Genomic DNA, 13,825 nt, shown 5'->3' on the forward strand with positions numbered 1-13,825 from the left:
AGCCAGACCACGTCACCAGTGTAAGACTGAGCAATGCTTTCAGTGTGCACTCTGGAGTTAAGAAGGTGAAAAATACTCATTTTGATTTGCACTGAAGCTGAGGTGCCTCTCAGCAGACAGACACCTGCTACTTACACTCGCTGCATCCCCTTGCAGCTTTTACTGTGTGCAACTGGTGTGGTTTCTCCCTGCGAGTCTTGCTCGTTGGCTCCGCCCGCTGCCAAGGCTTTGTTATCTGTTGCTGGTTGGTACATACAAGGAAACGGGGGCAAATGATGCCCTGTTGCCACAAGTTGCCAGAGATCATGGCATGGTGATCTCCATGCTGCTGCCTGTTTGCTGTTGATGCTCTGGTAGTCCTCGGAGGTCAGTGCCATCGGGATCTAATATTTCTTCTTGTGATGCCTCCAATAATACTCTATTTCTTGTTCCCCATCCCTAATCCATCATGACTTGCTGCTTTCCTCCTGCAGCTCCTCCTCCCACTGCCTGAGTGACTCCTCTGGAGTTCACCTTGCGTAGGTGGAGCTTGCACCCTTCTCCAGCCAGGAGTGTGGGGTACAGCCCTCGCAGACCTTCACTTGGGCAGCAGCTTTCCTTATAGGAAGCTCTGTCTTGGTGGCTGCCTCTACTTGTCCAAGGCTCCCCTGGCTAGGTAGATTGTTCCTGGCTGTTGCGCAGGACAGACACTGGAGAAGTTGGTGTTTCCAAATAAAGACCATTAATTCAAAGGCTGGGATGTGCATGGCGAGGCCAGTGGCTGTCCTGCGCTGGTTCGTGTTCTGCTGGTATTCCTGATCCTGGGAAGTCTTGCCAGCTCCAGCCAGAAGCATGCTGTGTGCCAGTTTGGGGTTAAAATGCTTCAGTCATTCAGGAAAGCAGCAGGCAGAGCAGCCTTCCATGGCAAATGGTTTCAAAAGAAATGGAGAATATTTTTTTTTGTAAATTTTTAATGCTCTGTGTATGCTTTTGAAGGGAAAACACCAGTTAAAAAGCCAGGTACTTAAGATGAATTTTATGGGCCTTTTTTGAGGGAAATGAATCCTTTCCAGGGAATCTGTCATTTCAAAAGCATTACTTCTTTTCACTTGATTTTTACTGTAAAATTCCTAAGTGTTCCCACAATGGCATGGGACCAGAAAGACCTTGCAGGTTCTCCCTGTGGGTCACTAGCTACCATGAACACGGCGACAATGATCCTGGTGGTGGTGACAACTCCCATGGGGTTGGGGACCTTCTCCACCCCCCGGGCAGCAGAGGAGGAATCGGGAAGGAGCGGGTGGGTGAGGGTCACAGCTAGCAGGTAGCAGAGATAGTGGGGACGGTCAGCCCACAGACCGCCCACAGATGGAGGAAACGTCTTTAAACTAGTTAGCTAGTATTTATGAAGATATTTATTTATTTTTCCCATTGGTTTCCATTTTCTGGGGGTCACTGGGGCTTGTTAAATGTCAGCAGCCTGTGTCAGGCTCTGGGGATGGGGGTGATTTGCTGGAGTTTTCTGTGCTCCTGCTTCTGTCAGAGATTTTGGAGTTGATGCTGCCAAGGTGTCTGCATTAGATGGGGTTGAATCTGTGCGTAAGAAGTGGTGGTTGCTATTTCTTTTCATAAGACAGCTGCTGTACTGCTGGCTAGTTTTATCTTTTTTTGAGGGAAGCTGTCTGGTTGGTATTTAGTCTTTCTTCTAATCCCACTGAAGAGATTGATTTGGTTCTTAGGAACAGGTGCTTGGGATAAGGTCTCTGAAAAAAAATGCTGTTTCCACTTACTTTCTAGGACTAGAGTTTATAATAAATAGCAAGGTTACATTAAAAATGCCTACAGCTTATGCCAGCAATTGCTCCTCTAGCAGAACCTGCCCTGGCACCAGTGTTGTCCAGTGGTGAGATCCTCTTGGAAGTGTTAATCATTCTCAGTTATTAATCTTGCTGCTTTTTGCTGTAGCTGTATGTTATCTGCTCACAAGCAGACACGCTGAAGCTGCTGGACTTGCAGCCAGTTCCAGTATCTCCTGTTCTCTCACGCAGCCTCCCTTGTGATTTATAGAGAGTGATGCTAGGAGACCGGGCAGAAAACACACTCCGTCACCTGCAGATATGCGTGTGTTGAGCATGGCCTCACTGGCTGCTTTTTGCTGAGGCTGGACCCAAGGTGTTGTAGCTCCTATAAGCAGAAACATGTATTGAAAACCTTGTATTTTTGACCATCTATTCTTGGCTCTCACTCGGCACATCTCCTGTGTTTCTGTTCTTCCTCCTTTTCCTGTCTTGTGGGAGAGGCAAAGCACCTCTGTCACCTGCTCCCCCAGAGATCACCTGGAAAAACTGAAATAAATCCACTAAAAGGCCATTAAGGCACGAGGAGGACAAGGTAGGCATGATCTTGAGGAGCAGGGTTAGCTTTTTGCCGCTGCGTTCCTCCGGATGTAGAGATCTGGGGCTAAGCTTGAAGGAGTTTCGAGGCATTTTCTTTAGTTAGGGCTTCAGTAAGGAGATTTATTATTGGGTAGCTCTGAAAAGTGCAGTATTATACGACAAGTGTCTTGCTGAACCAGTACGCAGAAATCCTGAGCTCTGAGGTACTTTAAGAAATGGATTGCCAATTATTTATGTTAGCATAATGTTCAGGAAAGGAACTTTCCCTTCATTCTTTGCTTTCTTTTATACCCAAAGGAATAAGCTGCTTTTATAATTTATTCCAGGCTTTGCTAGAACAAAAGTTATCAAGTATTTATCACAAATTTGGCCTCTGTCTCTGGCAACAGATGTCAGTCAAAGCTCATTAGTGGAGGTGGTGATACAGAAAGCAGCATTTAAACAAGTTATCATGAAAGCGAGGAGCGAGCGCAGTGCTCCTGAGCACTGCTGGGCTGGCAGGACGTGTGCCCAGATCCGCCACAGCAGCATATGAGCAAGAAAGGTTTGATGGTCGGCCATCCTGCTTGTAAAAAAGGCAAATTACACAGAGGAACTTATTTAATGAGATTTTGTTGCACTTAAGCACCTGAAGTGCTATCAGAGGCAATATCCTAAGCCTATCAAATCTCAGTGTTTCTGTACAACCTGTTAAGATACAAAAAGAGCTGCAGAGCAAGTAATTTATTCTTCTTTGTGAGGTATCTCCTAAAATCTTTTACTATTTTTTTTTTTTACCTTTCACAGCTGATTTTCTCTTGCGGCACTGGCTCGCCCGTCACCTCTGCTTTGTTCTCAGTTGTTCGCTGTGCAGCCAGGGAGGCTTTGGCAGAATTGTCAGGACGCACTTGTCAGCCGGCATCTTTGATCTCTCTGTTTCTCTTATTTCTAATGATAATTTCCACCTTGTTCTGGCCTAAGTCACAGTGGTTTCTGTGAGCTTTCAACTGGAGTGGGGGAAAAAGTAAACCAGAAACATGGCACTTAGCAAATGCCACAAAGTTAATGAAGGCCTTTGCCTCACTGGGGCATTTTTCCACGCATGTCTGTGAACAGTTCAGGGGAACGGACTGCTGAGCAGCTGTAAATTAGCTTTGGTTTTGTAGGGAGAAAAGGCACCATCTCCACCCTGGCACAACGTCCCCTTGCCGAGCTGCTTTGCTGAGCTCCAGCTGCTGAAAGCTGCCGCTCAGCTCTTCCCTCCCAATTACTGGGCACCAGGTTTCTGCCAGTGGGTCCTTTGGAGCGGTAAGACCCTGTTACGGGTTTGTGTGGCGGGTTTTTTTGGTAGCGGGGGAGGGGGCCACAGGGGTGGCTCCTGTGAGAAACTGCTAGAAGCTCCACCGGCTCCAAGCAGGACCCGCCTCTGGCCCAGGCCGAGCCCATCAGCGACGGCAGTAGCGCCTCTGGGAGAACAGATTTAGGAAGGGGAACCTGCAGTGAGTAGGGGATTGGAATGTGAGAGGAATACCGAGGTCAGGGAGGCAGGAGGCGAGGAGGAGTGCCGGAGGCCCGCGGTGAGGCGGCAGGCTGTCTGCCCCCAGCCCTCGGGGGGAGCGGGGGAGCAGACGCCCACCTGCGGCCGGGGGAGAGAGGAGCCCACGCCGGAGCGGAGCAGGGGCCGAGTGCGGAGTCCTCCTCCCCCCGAGGAGGAAGGAGCGGCAGAGACAAGGGGTGAGGAACCCACCCCAGCCCCCGTCCCCTGTTCCCCAGGGAGAGAGAACCGGGAGCGGGGCTGAGGCGGGAAGGAGGGAGGGTGGGGGGGAAGGTGTTCTAAGGCTGGGTTTACTTCCCATTAGCCTTGTTTTGATTTGTAGTCAATTAAATTGATTTTGTTTCTTCCCCAAGTTGAGCCTGTCTTTTGCCCGTGACCATAAGTGGGGAGTGATCCCTCCCAGTCCTTGTCTCGACCCATGAGCATATTTTCTCCTCATCCCACCAGGGCCAGGAGGGGGGAAGTGAGCGAGCGGCTGGGTGGTGCTTTGTTACCGGCTGGGCTGAAACCAGGGCAGACCCCATGTGCCAGGGCTCCTGGGATGGACCCTGAGCACATAACCCTTCTGAAAGGCCCAGGGCCCTCTTTGCCCTAGTTCCAGTCTTTGGACAGCCTGCCTGGGGCTGCCGAGCCATGGCTGTGAGCACACGGTGTGAGGAGGGTGCAGCATCCAGCCCTCCCCGCTTTGACTAGCGCAGGAAACATGTTGGATGACCACCTGGGTTTTCTTACCACCTGCCTCATTTACCTGCAGGGCACAAATGTGGATTTTTTTAGACCTAGAGCTATGGCCTCATCCTCTCGCTCTTCTGTTTCTTCCACCAAAAGTGGCTTTGTTTAGGATGCAGATGTATTTTTTTTTTCTCTCTAGGCAAAATCTGGCCAGGGTTGTATTGCTTTTCAAGAGTGGCTCATTCATTGGCAGATGTAGCAGTGACAGCTCAGCTCTACAGGCATGGATAGTTTGCATGATTCAGCTGTGGTTTGATATGATCCATGGACCAACTCTCCAGCCATGGGAGATGGTGGGCTGTTGGGTGCGCTGTGTAGGTTAGCTAGGGGATCACAGTGCTAATGATGTGCAAATTAGTGAATGATTAGGGGTTTTGGCTGGGGGTGGTGGGGGGAGGGTGTTGGCATAGTTTGAGCAGGCTGTTTTTAGCATCAAGCCTATTAGGAAGACAAGACTGGCATGAAGACCTCCAGCCACTGGAACATTTACTGGCACCATAGGACTAATTGATGGTGTCCCCCATTCACTCCAGTTTTCTCTTTGAGTTTAGAAACAAAATGATGAGCATATCAAGCACCCCTTCTCTCAGCTTGTACCAGGAACCAGGGCTGTGCCTGATGACAGCACAAATCCATCTTAGCTCACTGGAGACTAATTGTGCTGTTAGTAGCAACATCCAAGGTGGATGTTAAAGATTATCTTTTGACTTGAAGTGTGTGCTATTCCCAGACTGCAGAGGTTTATAAGCGAGCAATTAAGTTGTGAGGATGGAGGGAAGGGAGAAAAGGAATTAAATCATTGGCATGGGTGCAGAAGATTAAATTAGAAGTCTCTGCATGTGATGGTTCTTAGTTTAAATTGTCTCCTGTTGCTTATGCTCAAACTGCATCGATAGAGCTGATGTAATGTGAATTTTCTGGTGAAGAAAATGTAGGAACAGGTGTTCTATAGAATAGATAACTCCGCTCCTCAGGTCCTGGCTTGCTGCTGCCTCTCTTGCCATCCAACGTCTCAGCATGCTTTTTTCCTGAACTCCAGCACCTCCTGCTGATGGAGTCTGGCCCTTTCCGCACAGCAATGCTGATCCTGCTCTTCCCTGGCCCATGCTTGGCAGCAGTGCTAAGTCAGTCAGTAAGTCAAGGACAGGGTTTTTATCTAAGTGTAGTTGTGCTTTGAGTGCTCCCTACAACGCTACATCCTCCACTGCTGAGTTTGCCAGACATCCTGCATAATACATATTACATAGTAAAACTATGTCTTGTTTTGAAAAACTCCACTTTTTCTTATGTTTTTTTTTACGGTAGCTGGCCACTTTGCTGAATGCTCAGCAGCCTATTATCAGGAACCAAGGAAAAAGGCTCCTGGGCAGGTGGAGATAAATCGCGGGTACACACCGTGGGTGCTCTGCACCTCTCAGAGCATCTCGATTCTCTGGCATGGGATACTTGCTGTGCCTGGGTGCTTAATCCCCAGGGGGCTGCCTGGGATTCACTGCCCAAGTCTGGCAGCCTCCTTCCAGCTCTGCCTGTGGCTTATGGCAGCTCTGGAATCCCACTTTTCAGCAAGGTTTGCAAGTCCCTCTTGCTGCTGTAGCTCTTGAGGAAGGGTTGGCAAAGTGTCAGATTATGGGCAAGGTTGGGTCCCCATGGGCAGAGCTTTCAGCAGTTGTCATTAACAAAGTGGTGGCATGTCGTACATTTGGTACCAGGTGGTTAGGGGCTTGCAGACCCCGCTGGTGGGCTGGTTGCTCACCCACTTCCGCCTTGGTAGAACAGGCTGAGGAGAAACTAGCAAAAGCTAATGGCAATTGCTCATAACCACTTTAAATGGTTCAGTCAATGGGGAGCTGGGGTGAGGGTTTTTGCTCTGAACTAACTGTGTGTTGGCTTGTATTAGGGGAACCCTGTCTCAAATCAAGAATGTTTTTGTTGAGGCATCATAGGAAGTGCTGCAGTAATTAATGAACACAGTTTTGCCATACTCTCTGTGGGGTAGTGTGCCTTGCAGGGTCTTTGCTTAAGGAGTTTGCATCATTGTGGCTTGTGGAGACTGTGACAATACTTATTCCTTTGCTGTGCCCTAAACCAGTGAAGCCATTTCATTTTCTGTGCAGAGCACTTAAATTTTTAAGAATCATTCTGGTTTGAGGGCTGTATTTCTTACCAGAGTTACTGCAGCATATCAGAAGAAATACTTGCACTGTGCTCTCTGGATATTCTCCTCAAATAAGATGCTCTGAACAAAAATTAATTTTGCACGCACAGAGTAAACTGTATAACTAGAAACTGCTTTAGATATTAGGAAATAGCAGACGTCAGTACTTGAGGGAATTCTGGATTTATTATAGGTAGAAGCTCTGGCTGGTAATTTCTAGCATAACTGAGGGATTTATTTTCCCCTCACTGTCTCCTTCTGAAAAATGGTGTATGCTTTCCTATAAGCACAGGGTGCTGCTCTTTAAGGGCCAGAGCCACGCCTGCTCGCTCTCAGTAAACGGCCTCATAAGCAGGCAGATATTACAGATTTTCTTATAGTCTGAGCAAGGCTCAGCAGCTCTGGAGGAGCGTGTGAATTGATGGTTTTCAGTGGACACAATTTGCAGTGGGATCACAAGTATAAAGTTTAGAGCAGCTTGATTATTTGCTGGTTTTACACAACATTTATCCATGCTTTAGAAAGAGGAATTTGCATTTAATCTCAATTTTTCCCCTCTCTCCCCTTTTACAATTAGGATTCTAGCAACTGCTGGGACTGATTTTGACCTGCGGACCCTGCGGGCTGTCCGAGTGTTACGACCCCTGAAGCTTGTGTCAGGAATCCCAAGTGAGTGTCATGATAACGTTGTCTTCACAGTCAAAGGTGCTCTAGAGCTTTTGGGGTGTTAGATGCTTTTCTGAGCAATATTTTCTTCCCCTGCTTCTCCACGGTCTGTGGCTCCTGCCCTTGCTAGGTTCTGATTTTCTGTCATCCCGTTTTGTGTACAGCCAGCCGATTTCAGCACTGCGTTCCCAAATTTGCAGGTGAGCAGCAGGGATTTGTCCTAGGGGTCCTTTGCCTTTGGGTTTGAATTAACTCCCTGGGGTGTGAAGACCTGAGACCCAAATTTTGCAGCTTTCGGGCCCCCGGCCCTGAACTTGGATCTTCTGACAGTTTTTACCAGCTGAGCATCTTGCACTGGGGATTTTACCCCTTTAATAAGGGAAAAAAAAACAAAGGGAAAGAGCAGATAAGACTTGGTCTTGTTTACTCATTGGGCAACTTGATATATCTTACATGCTAACGTAAAGGGTCTGAATGCTCCAGTGAGGAGCTGCATCATGCCTTGCTGATGCCCTGAAACCATCAAAGTCCCCACACTGTTGCTTACTGCCTTTTTATTTGTTGCTGTTCACCAGCTGCTCTGCCCGCTAGCGGGGGATCGCTTTCAGGAGTGGATTTCATTTCTGGATGTGGAACAGAGAGATTTTTCCCTCTAGCAAGAGCCAGTGAAAGGGAACCACTGCTCTGTGGGATGCTCTGCTCTTCTCTGCATTAACCCCTTGGGAGGCAGGCAGCCCCCTCTCCTCCTGGGCAGTGGGTTGGGGCATCAGCTCTGCCACCTCCCTGGCTGCTTCAGGACTGAAATGTTGGTGCTGTAGAAATCCAGCAAGGGGTTATGCTTTGCAATAACAGCACCAAAATTTCCTGAAATCAGCATCCTTTCATGGGCAGGGCTTGAATCTGAATTCCCACGAAAGAGAGGTCCTTGGCTAGGCTTGGGAAAGGTGTCACATATTAACAGGATCTCTGATACGGAGATGATGCTGGCTTTTTTTTCATGGACTTCTTGCCTGTGCAAGGCAATATGGTGTTGTGGTAGTGACAGTCTAAGGATGTCTGAGAAGTAAGGTGGCCCCTCAGGGCTATCCCTGTCCTGGTGTTACGCGTTCCCTCCAGGAGGATGTGCTCTCCTGCCTGGTGATATGTCCTGGACCAGCACAGTATTTTCCAACAGAACATTATGTGTTCCCCTGTTTTTAGTGTTGCTATGAAAGCTGTGTGCTGTGGGTTTTTTTTCCCTGTATTAAACGTACATACAATCTTGAGGTGCATTCATACAGAAGGATGGTATATGTTTTTCTTCTACACTCTCAGTATTTTTCCCATCCAACAGATCTTCATGCTTTTTTTTCTGCATGCACCCGTATTGACCCCATTAGTGCTGTACGAGGTGGCAAGACCATGATGATCCTTCATGCTCTGTACCTTAGGACAGGACACCAAGGTGGCTTTCAGCTGCTGCTTATCACTGAAGTTTTTTTGTTATGTGCGTCTGTATGACGTTATCTGACACCTCCATCTCTCCAACCTCTCTTGCCTTATCTCCCCTGGTTTTAATTGAAAATGAGTCTTAGTGCCAGCGAAAAAGCTATGAATGGATAACCCTGGAGACAGGGATTTGTTTCTCCAGAAGCAGGGTGTGATAGGCACAGCAACATTGCAGCTATTCTGTGTGTCACAGAGGGAGAGGCAGCCTCTCTACAGCCCAGCACTCCCTGCCCTCCCTGGGACAGGGGGTACCACAGCCGTGCCCAGCTCTGCTGCTGCATCCACACTGCTGCAGGATCTGCCTTAAGGACCTGCTCCAGCTCCAAGCTGAGTCTTGGGACTCCACTGGCTTCAGGAAAAGTCCTTTTTGTGTCTCTGAAGCTTAAGAAACCTTTGAATTTGTAATCTGAAGAAAAGGGGTCAGAAAAAGATAACTCTCCTGATTGTCTCTCTCACATCTTGGGTGCATTATGGCTGTAGCATCTTTTTCATAGCATCCTGGGAAAAGCAGCATTGCTTGATATTGCCAGTCCTAAGCTATCCCTTAGACAACCCCTCTGTCCTACCTTGCCCCCAACCCCCAAGCCCTTGTTTTCCTTCCCTCACTGATTATGTGTTTTTCCTTGTCCCCACAGGCTTGCAGGTTGTCCTCAAGTCCATCATGAAGGCGATGGTGCCCTTGCTTCAGATCGGGCTGCTCCTTTTCTTCGCCATCGTGATGTTTGCCATCATCGGGCTGGAGTTTTACATGGGGAAGTTTCATAAAACCTGCTTCTCTAACGAGACGGGTGAGCTTTGAGCTTCGCTCCCCTCCCAGCATATTGTCACGATGCTTCTAGTCCCCTTCATCTCATCAGGATGCTTTCTATCTTGCTCTTATGTTGCTTTTCCTTTCTCCTCTTCCACATTCGCTGCATTCTCTCCCTCTTTACCCACCTACTCTAAGAGTTAATAGACTTTTGTGCTCACCCTACATGCACTGGGACAGATTCCCCTCTCTGTTACACCACTGTGGCATCCCTGATGCTAGCGGGTTGCTTTCAGTTTACACAAGAGGGAGATGAAGGTGCTTAGGGCTTCCTCTTATGGGAGAATTTTTTCATAGTAGAAATACAGAACCAAATTCCTGTTGCTCCAGCTTGTTGAAGGGTGGGTTGGTTTTTTTTTTTTATTTGTTGGTCTCTGTTTACATTTTCATTGGGTTTAGCGCTATGAACAGCTGCTGAACATTGAATATCCTTGCAAGGTTTCTGGGGCAAGTTGCATGGGTATGAGAAAACTTCAGTAGGAAATAGTAAGATTGGAAAGACTGGGAGCAACCAAAAAAATAAAAAAGGACAATAGATGGAAGGCAAGGAGCCCTTTGATGGAGAAAGGATAAAAATATCCTTCAAAGAGAGAAGGGCAAGGGAAATTGGGTACTGCAGAGTAAATGATGTGTCTGCGTGTGAATGAGTGATAAACTCTGGAAGATGGAGGTGGAAGGGAGTAATGGCCAGAGACCTTTGGCTGGGACTGGCAAAGGTCCCATGTCAGAGCCAGCTGCTTGTCCATGGCTCAGAACTCATTCCCATTTAAAAAAAAAAAAAAAAAAGCCAATTTTTTCCATGTAATTTTTTAATATTCCTTTATAGCAGTGCTAATGTGTTGGTTATCTGGGCTATCCACAGATGAAAATATTGTTCTTGTCTCCAAAAAATTGCAATTTAAGGTACAATTGACTATCTTTAGAACAGAGTCTTGTATTTTTAGTGATTATCACTAATAGGTCTTAATATTGATTTATTTATATGCATTCAAATGGTAATAAAACAACATCCTTGCCAAATCTCTGGGCACCCTTCACAGTGCTTTCTAACAACAACATGGAAATAGTTTAATATATTCAGTTTATACAGAGCTTTGCAAAAGCAGGGTAAAATTGTTTTCTTGCTTATGTTCCTATGTAATGTTAGAAAAACATAACACAACTTGCAAAGGACAGTCAGGTGTTGTGACCTGTGAGCAAAGCATGAGGATTCCTGGAAGAAATGATTTGCTGGACTGGATTTGTTGGAGAGGAAAATCTTTTTGCGGGATGTGTGTGTTCATGCCAAGTAAAACAGGTCTCAGCCCACTGCAAGGTCTCTGGGGCTATTGCAGCAATTACAGAGGAATAATAACAATGGTGACAATATAGGTGTGTAGGAAGCAGAAGCATTCTTGGTGAGATGGCAGGGAGAAAGCAGTTATGAGCAGGTTTGCATTTTCTAGGAGCATTTTCAGGTCTGTTAAGTTGCAAACAAGGTGGGTGATGTTTGCATCCTTTGTTTGCAGGTAGCAGCTGCAGGCTGAGCTCTGAGGCTGTCTTCCTAATGGGCTGACTTTGGCCAGTGGGCTAAAGAGAAGAGCGTTTTGTTTTGTTTTGTTCTGGCTTTTTTCCCCAGAAACTAGTTAACGTAAAAGGGAAAAATAAACCCCAAAGCTCATTGTGTTCTCTTGAGAAAACTCTCTGACATCAGTGATGACTGAGAGATCTCTGTGCCAGACTTGGGGACCAAGAACAGATTTTTGTCACGTGTAATGTCGTGTGTAAGTGACTTTTGCTTGCTGGGTGGCTCCCAGCTAGGAATTGGGAGTGCAGCCGAAAAACTGTTGTGTGTGTTGCATATCTCTGCATTGCAGCACCTGGCATCTCAGTGGGAGGACGTGGCGTGGCCGGGCTCACCTCCCCCTGAATCCACTGGCTGGGCGGTGTGGGAAGGCGCCTGTGTTTACAGGCACCGACCCCTGCTTTTGTCAAGGGCTAACGAGCTGGTTGTCGGATGAATTACGGGGATCGATTCCACTTTCTCGGTGGGAAATGGCGCGATGGTGTTTCTGGAAAGGCAGAGCGTGGTGAGGTTTCCTGGCGCTGCGGTCCCCTGTGAGCGGAGCAGCAGAGCATCCCGCAAAGCCATCAGCCGAGCCTTTTAAAACCTAAGTGCTCATCATCTCCAAAGAGGTGCATTAACAAACCCAGGCCTGATACCACGGGCTCCAAAAGCTGGCTTGAGTGTGGAAATGTGAACCTCATTAAAGAGATGTCTCTGTCAGAGGGTAGCAGATTGGAGGAGGAGGAGTTGCTCATGATTGTTTCTGTTCCAAATTCCCAAAGTGAGCAAACTCCTGGGATTTTTCCTGGAATCAGGAGCCACGTGAGAGGTACCAGCTGTTACTTCAGCACATCGTGGAGGGAACCGAGTAGAGGTGTCAACAGCAAATGTTGCTGTAGCCCTGCTAATCCAGTAGCCCTGGGTAGGTCGGTAATAAACTGCAACAGAGGGTTGCTGGGGACAAAAATATGGCAAAAGGGTTATTCAAGGCCTTTGCCACTCAGCCTGACTGACTGTTCTGAGCTAGTGGAAACACTTCTCTGTTTTAATGAAAAATGGGTAAAAATTAATGGCAGCACATGTTCCAGTGGATGTCTGACTTGTTTTCCCCTCCCTGCATCCTCCATGCTCTCCTGTTCTGCTGACACAGGATTATTTTAAGCAGCCACCTTCCACAGCTGACCCAGCCCAAGTGCCCTGAAGCTGCTCCAGCAGAGGAGGGCATCACATTTGTTTCCCATTTTTCCCTGAGACCACTTTTCTCTGTCTTCCCCAGCCATGGGAGTAGGGACCAGTTCTAGTGCCTTTTTTAAAAAGGAAAAAACCACAACCCTTTTGTTGTGGTTTAACCCCAGCCAGCAACTAAGCACCACGCAGCCGCTCACTCACTTCCCCCCCCACCCAGTGGGATGGGGGAGAAAACCGGTAAAAGAAGTAAGACTCTTGGGTTGAGATAAGAATGGTTTAATAGAACAGAAAAGAAGAAACTAATAATGATAATGATAACACTAATAAAATGACAACAGTAATAATAAAAGGATTGGAATGTACAAATGATGCGCAGTGCAATTCCTCACCACCCACCGATTGACACCCAGCTAGTCCCCAAGCGGTGATCCCCCGCCCCCACTCCCCTCAGTTTATATACTAGACGTGACATCCCATGGTATGGAATACCCTGTTGGCCAGTTTGGGTCAGGTGCCCTGGCTGTGTCCTGTGCCAACTTGTCGTGCCCTTCCAGCTTTCTCGCTGGCTGGGCTTGAGAAGCTGAAAAATCCTTTACTTCAGACTAAACACTACTTAGCAACAACTGAAAACATCGGTGTTATCAACATTCTTTGCATACTGAACTCAAAACATAGCACCTTACCAGCTACTAGGAAGACAGTTAACTCTATCCCAACTGAAACCAGGACACTTTGTAGTAGATGTGCATTGCATTTTCAGAGCATTACCCTGCAGCAAAAGGCCAAACAGAGATAAAAAGGGATTCTCTTTTAAAGCACGCTCACAAATGGTCTGCAAGAGCCAGATTTGGTATTTTCTTTTTGCAGACTTGACTTTTTTCCCTTGTGAAAGCCTGTGGTGACCCATATGGGAACTGGAGAGAGATGCCCTGCATTAAGGTGTTGAGTCAGCAGGAAAGCGCGTCACACCCACCCCCACCTCCTCATTAGCCCCCCCCCCCCCCGCTCCGGACCTACAGTGACAATCTTGTTTTCCTCCTGCAGGCTCTGCTCTATGGAATGATTATTCCTAATTATTAGTGCTGATCTTGTTTTCCCCCTGGTGAATTTGATTTTGTGCAGTTTGCTGCTCCATTAACATAATGTGTCACTTTTAAAACCCTTTAATATTTCCTGAATTGTGTCTCTGTGTAAATAGGAGTATTACCTAGTATACTTATTTACTTTGAAAACTGAGCCCTTTAGTTTTCCAAACTGCTCTGTGGTGGTGCTTGCAATGTCTCTGGAGGGCTGCAACACTTCAGACTTCACAGCTGACCCTGGAAGATGCTGG

General features: G+C 47.4%; 1 protein-coding gene across 11 annotated transcripts in view; it reads left to right on the forward strand.

Annotated features, from left to right (window-relative positions):
- CACNA1B (calcium voltage-gated channel subunit alpha1 B) overlaps positions 1-13,825 on the forward strand; it is a 310,731-nt gene that overhangs the window by 101,014 nt on the left and 195,892 nt on the right. For all 11 annotated transcript variants that reach the window (XM_069771710.1, XM_069771700.1, XM_069771699.1 and 8 more), the window contains 2 exons: positions 7,374-7,465; positions 9,586-9,738. In XM_069771710.1, coding sequence (XP_069627811.1) covers positions 7,374-7,465; positions 9,586-9,738 — 245 coding nt within the window. The remainder of the gene's footprint in view (positions 1-7,373; positions 7,466-9,585; positions 9,739-13,825) is intronic.

This window comes from Haliaeetus albicilla, chromosome 26, assembly GCF_947461875.1.
Source record: "Haliaeetus albicilla chromosome 26, bHalAlb1.1, whole genome shotgun sequence".
Taxonomy (NCBI): domain Eukaryota; kingdom Metazoa; phylum Chordata; class Aves; order Accipitriformes; family Accipitridae; genus Haliaeetus; species Haliaeetus albicilla.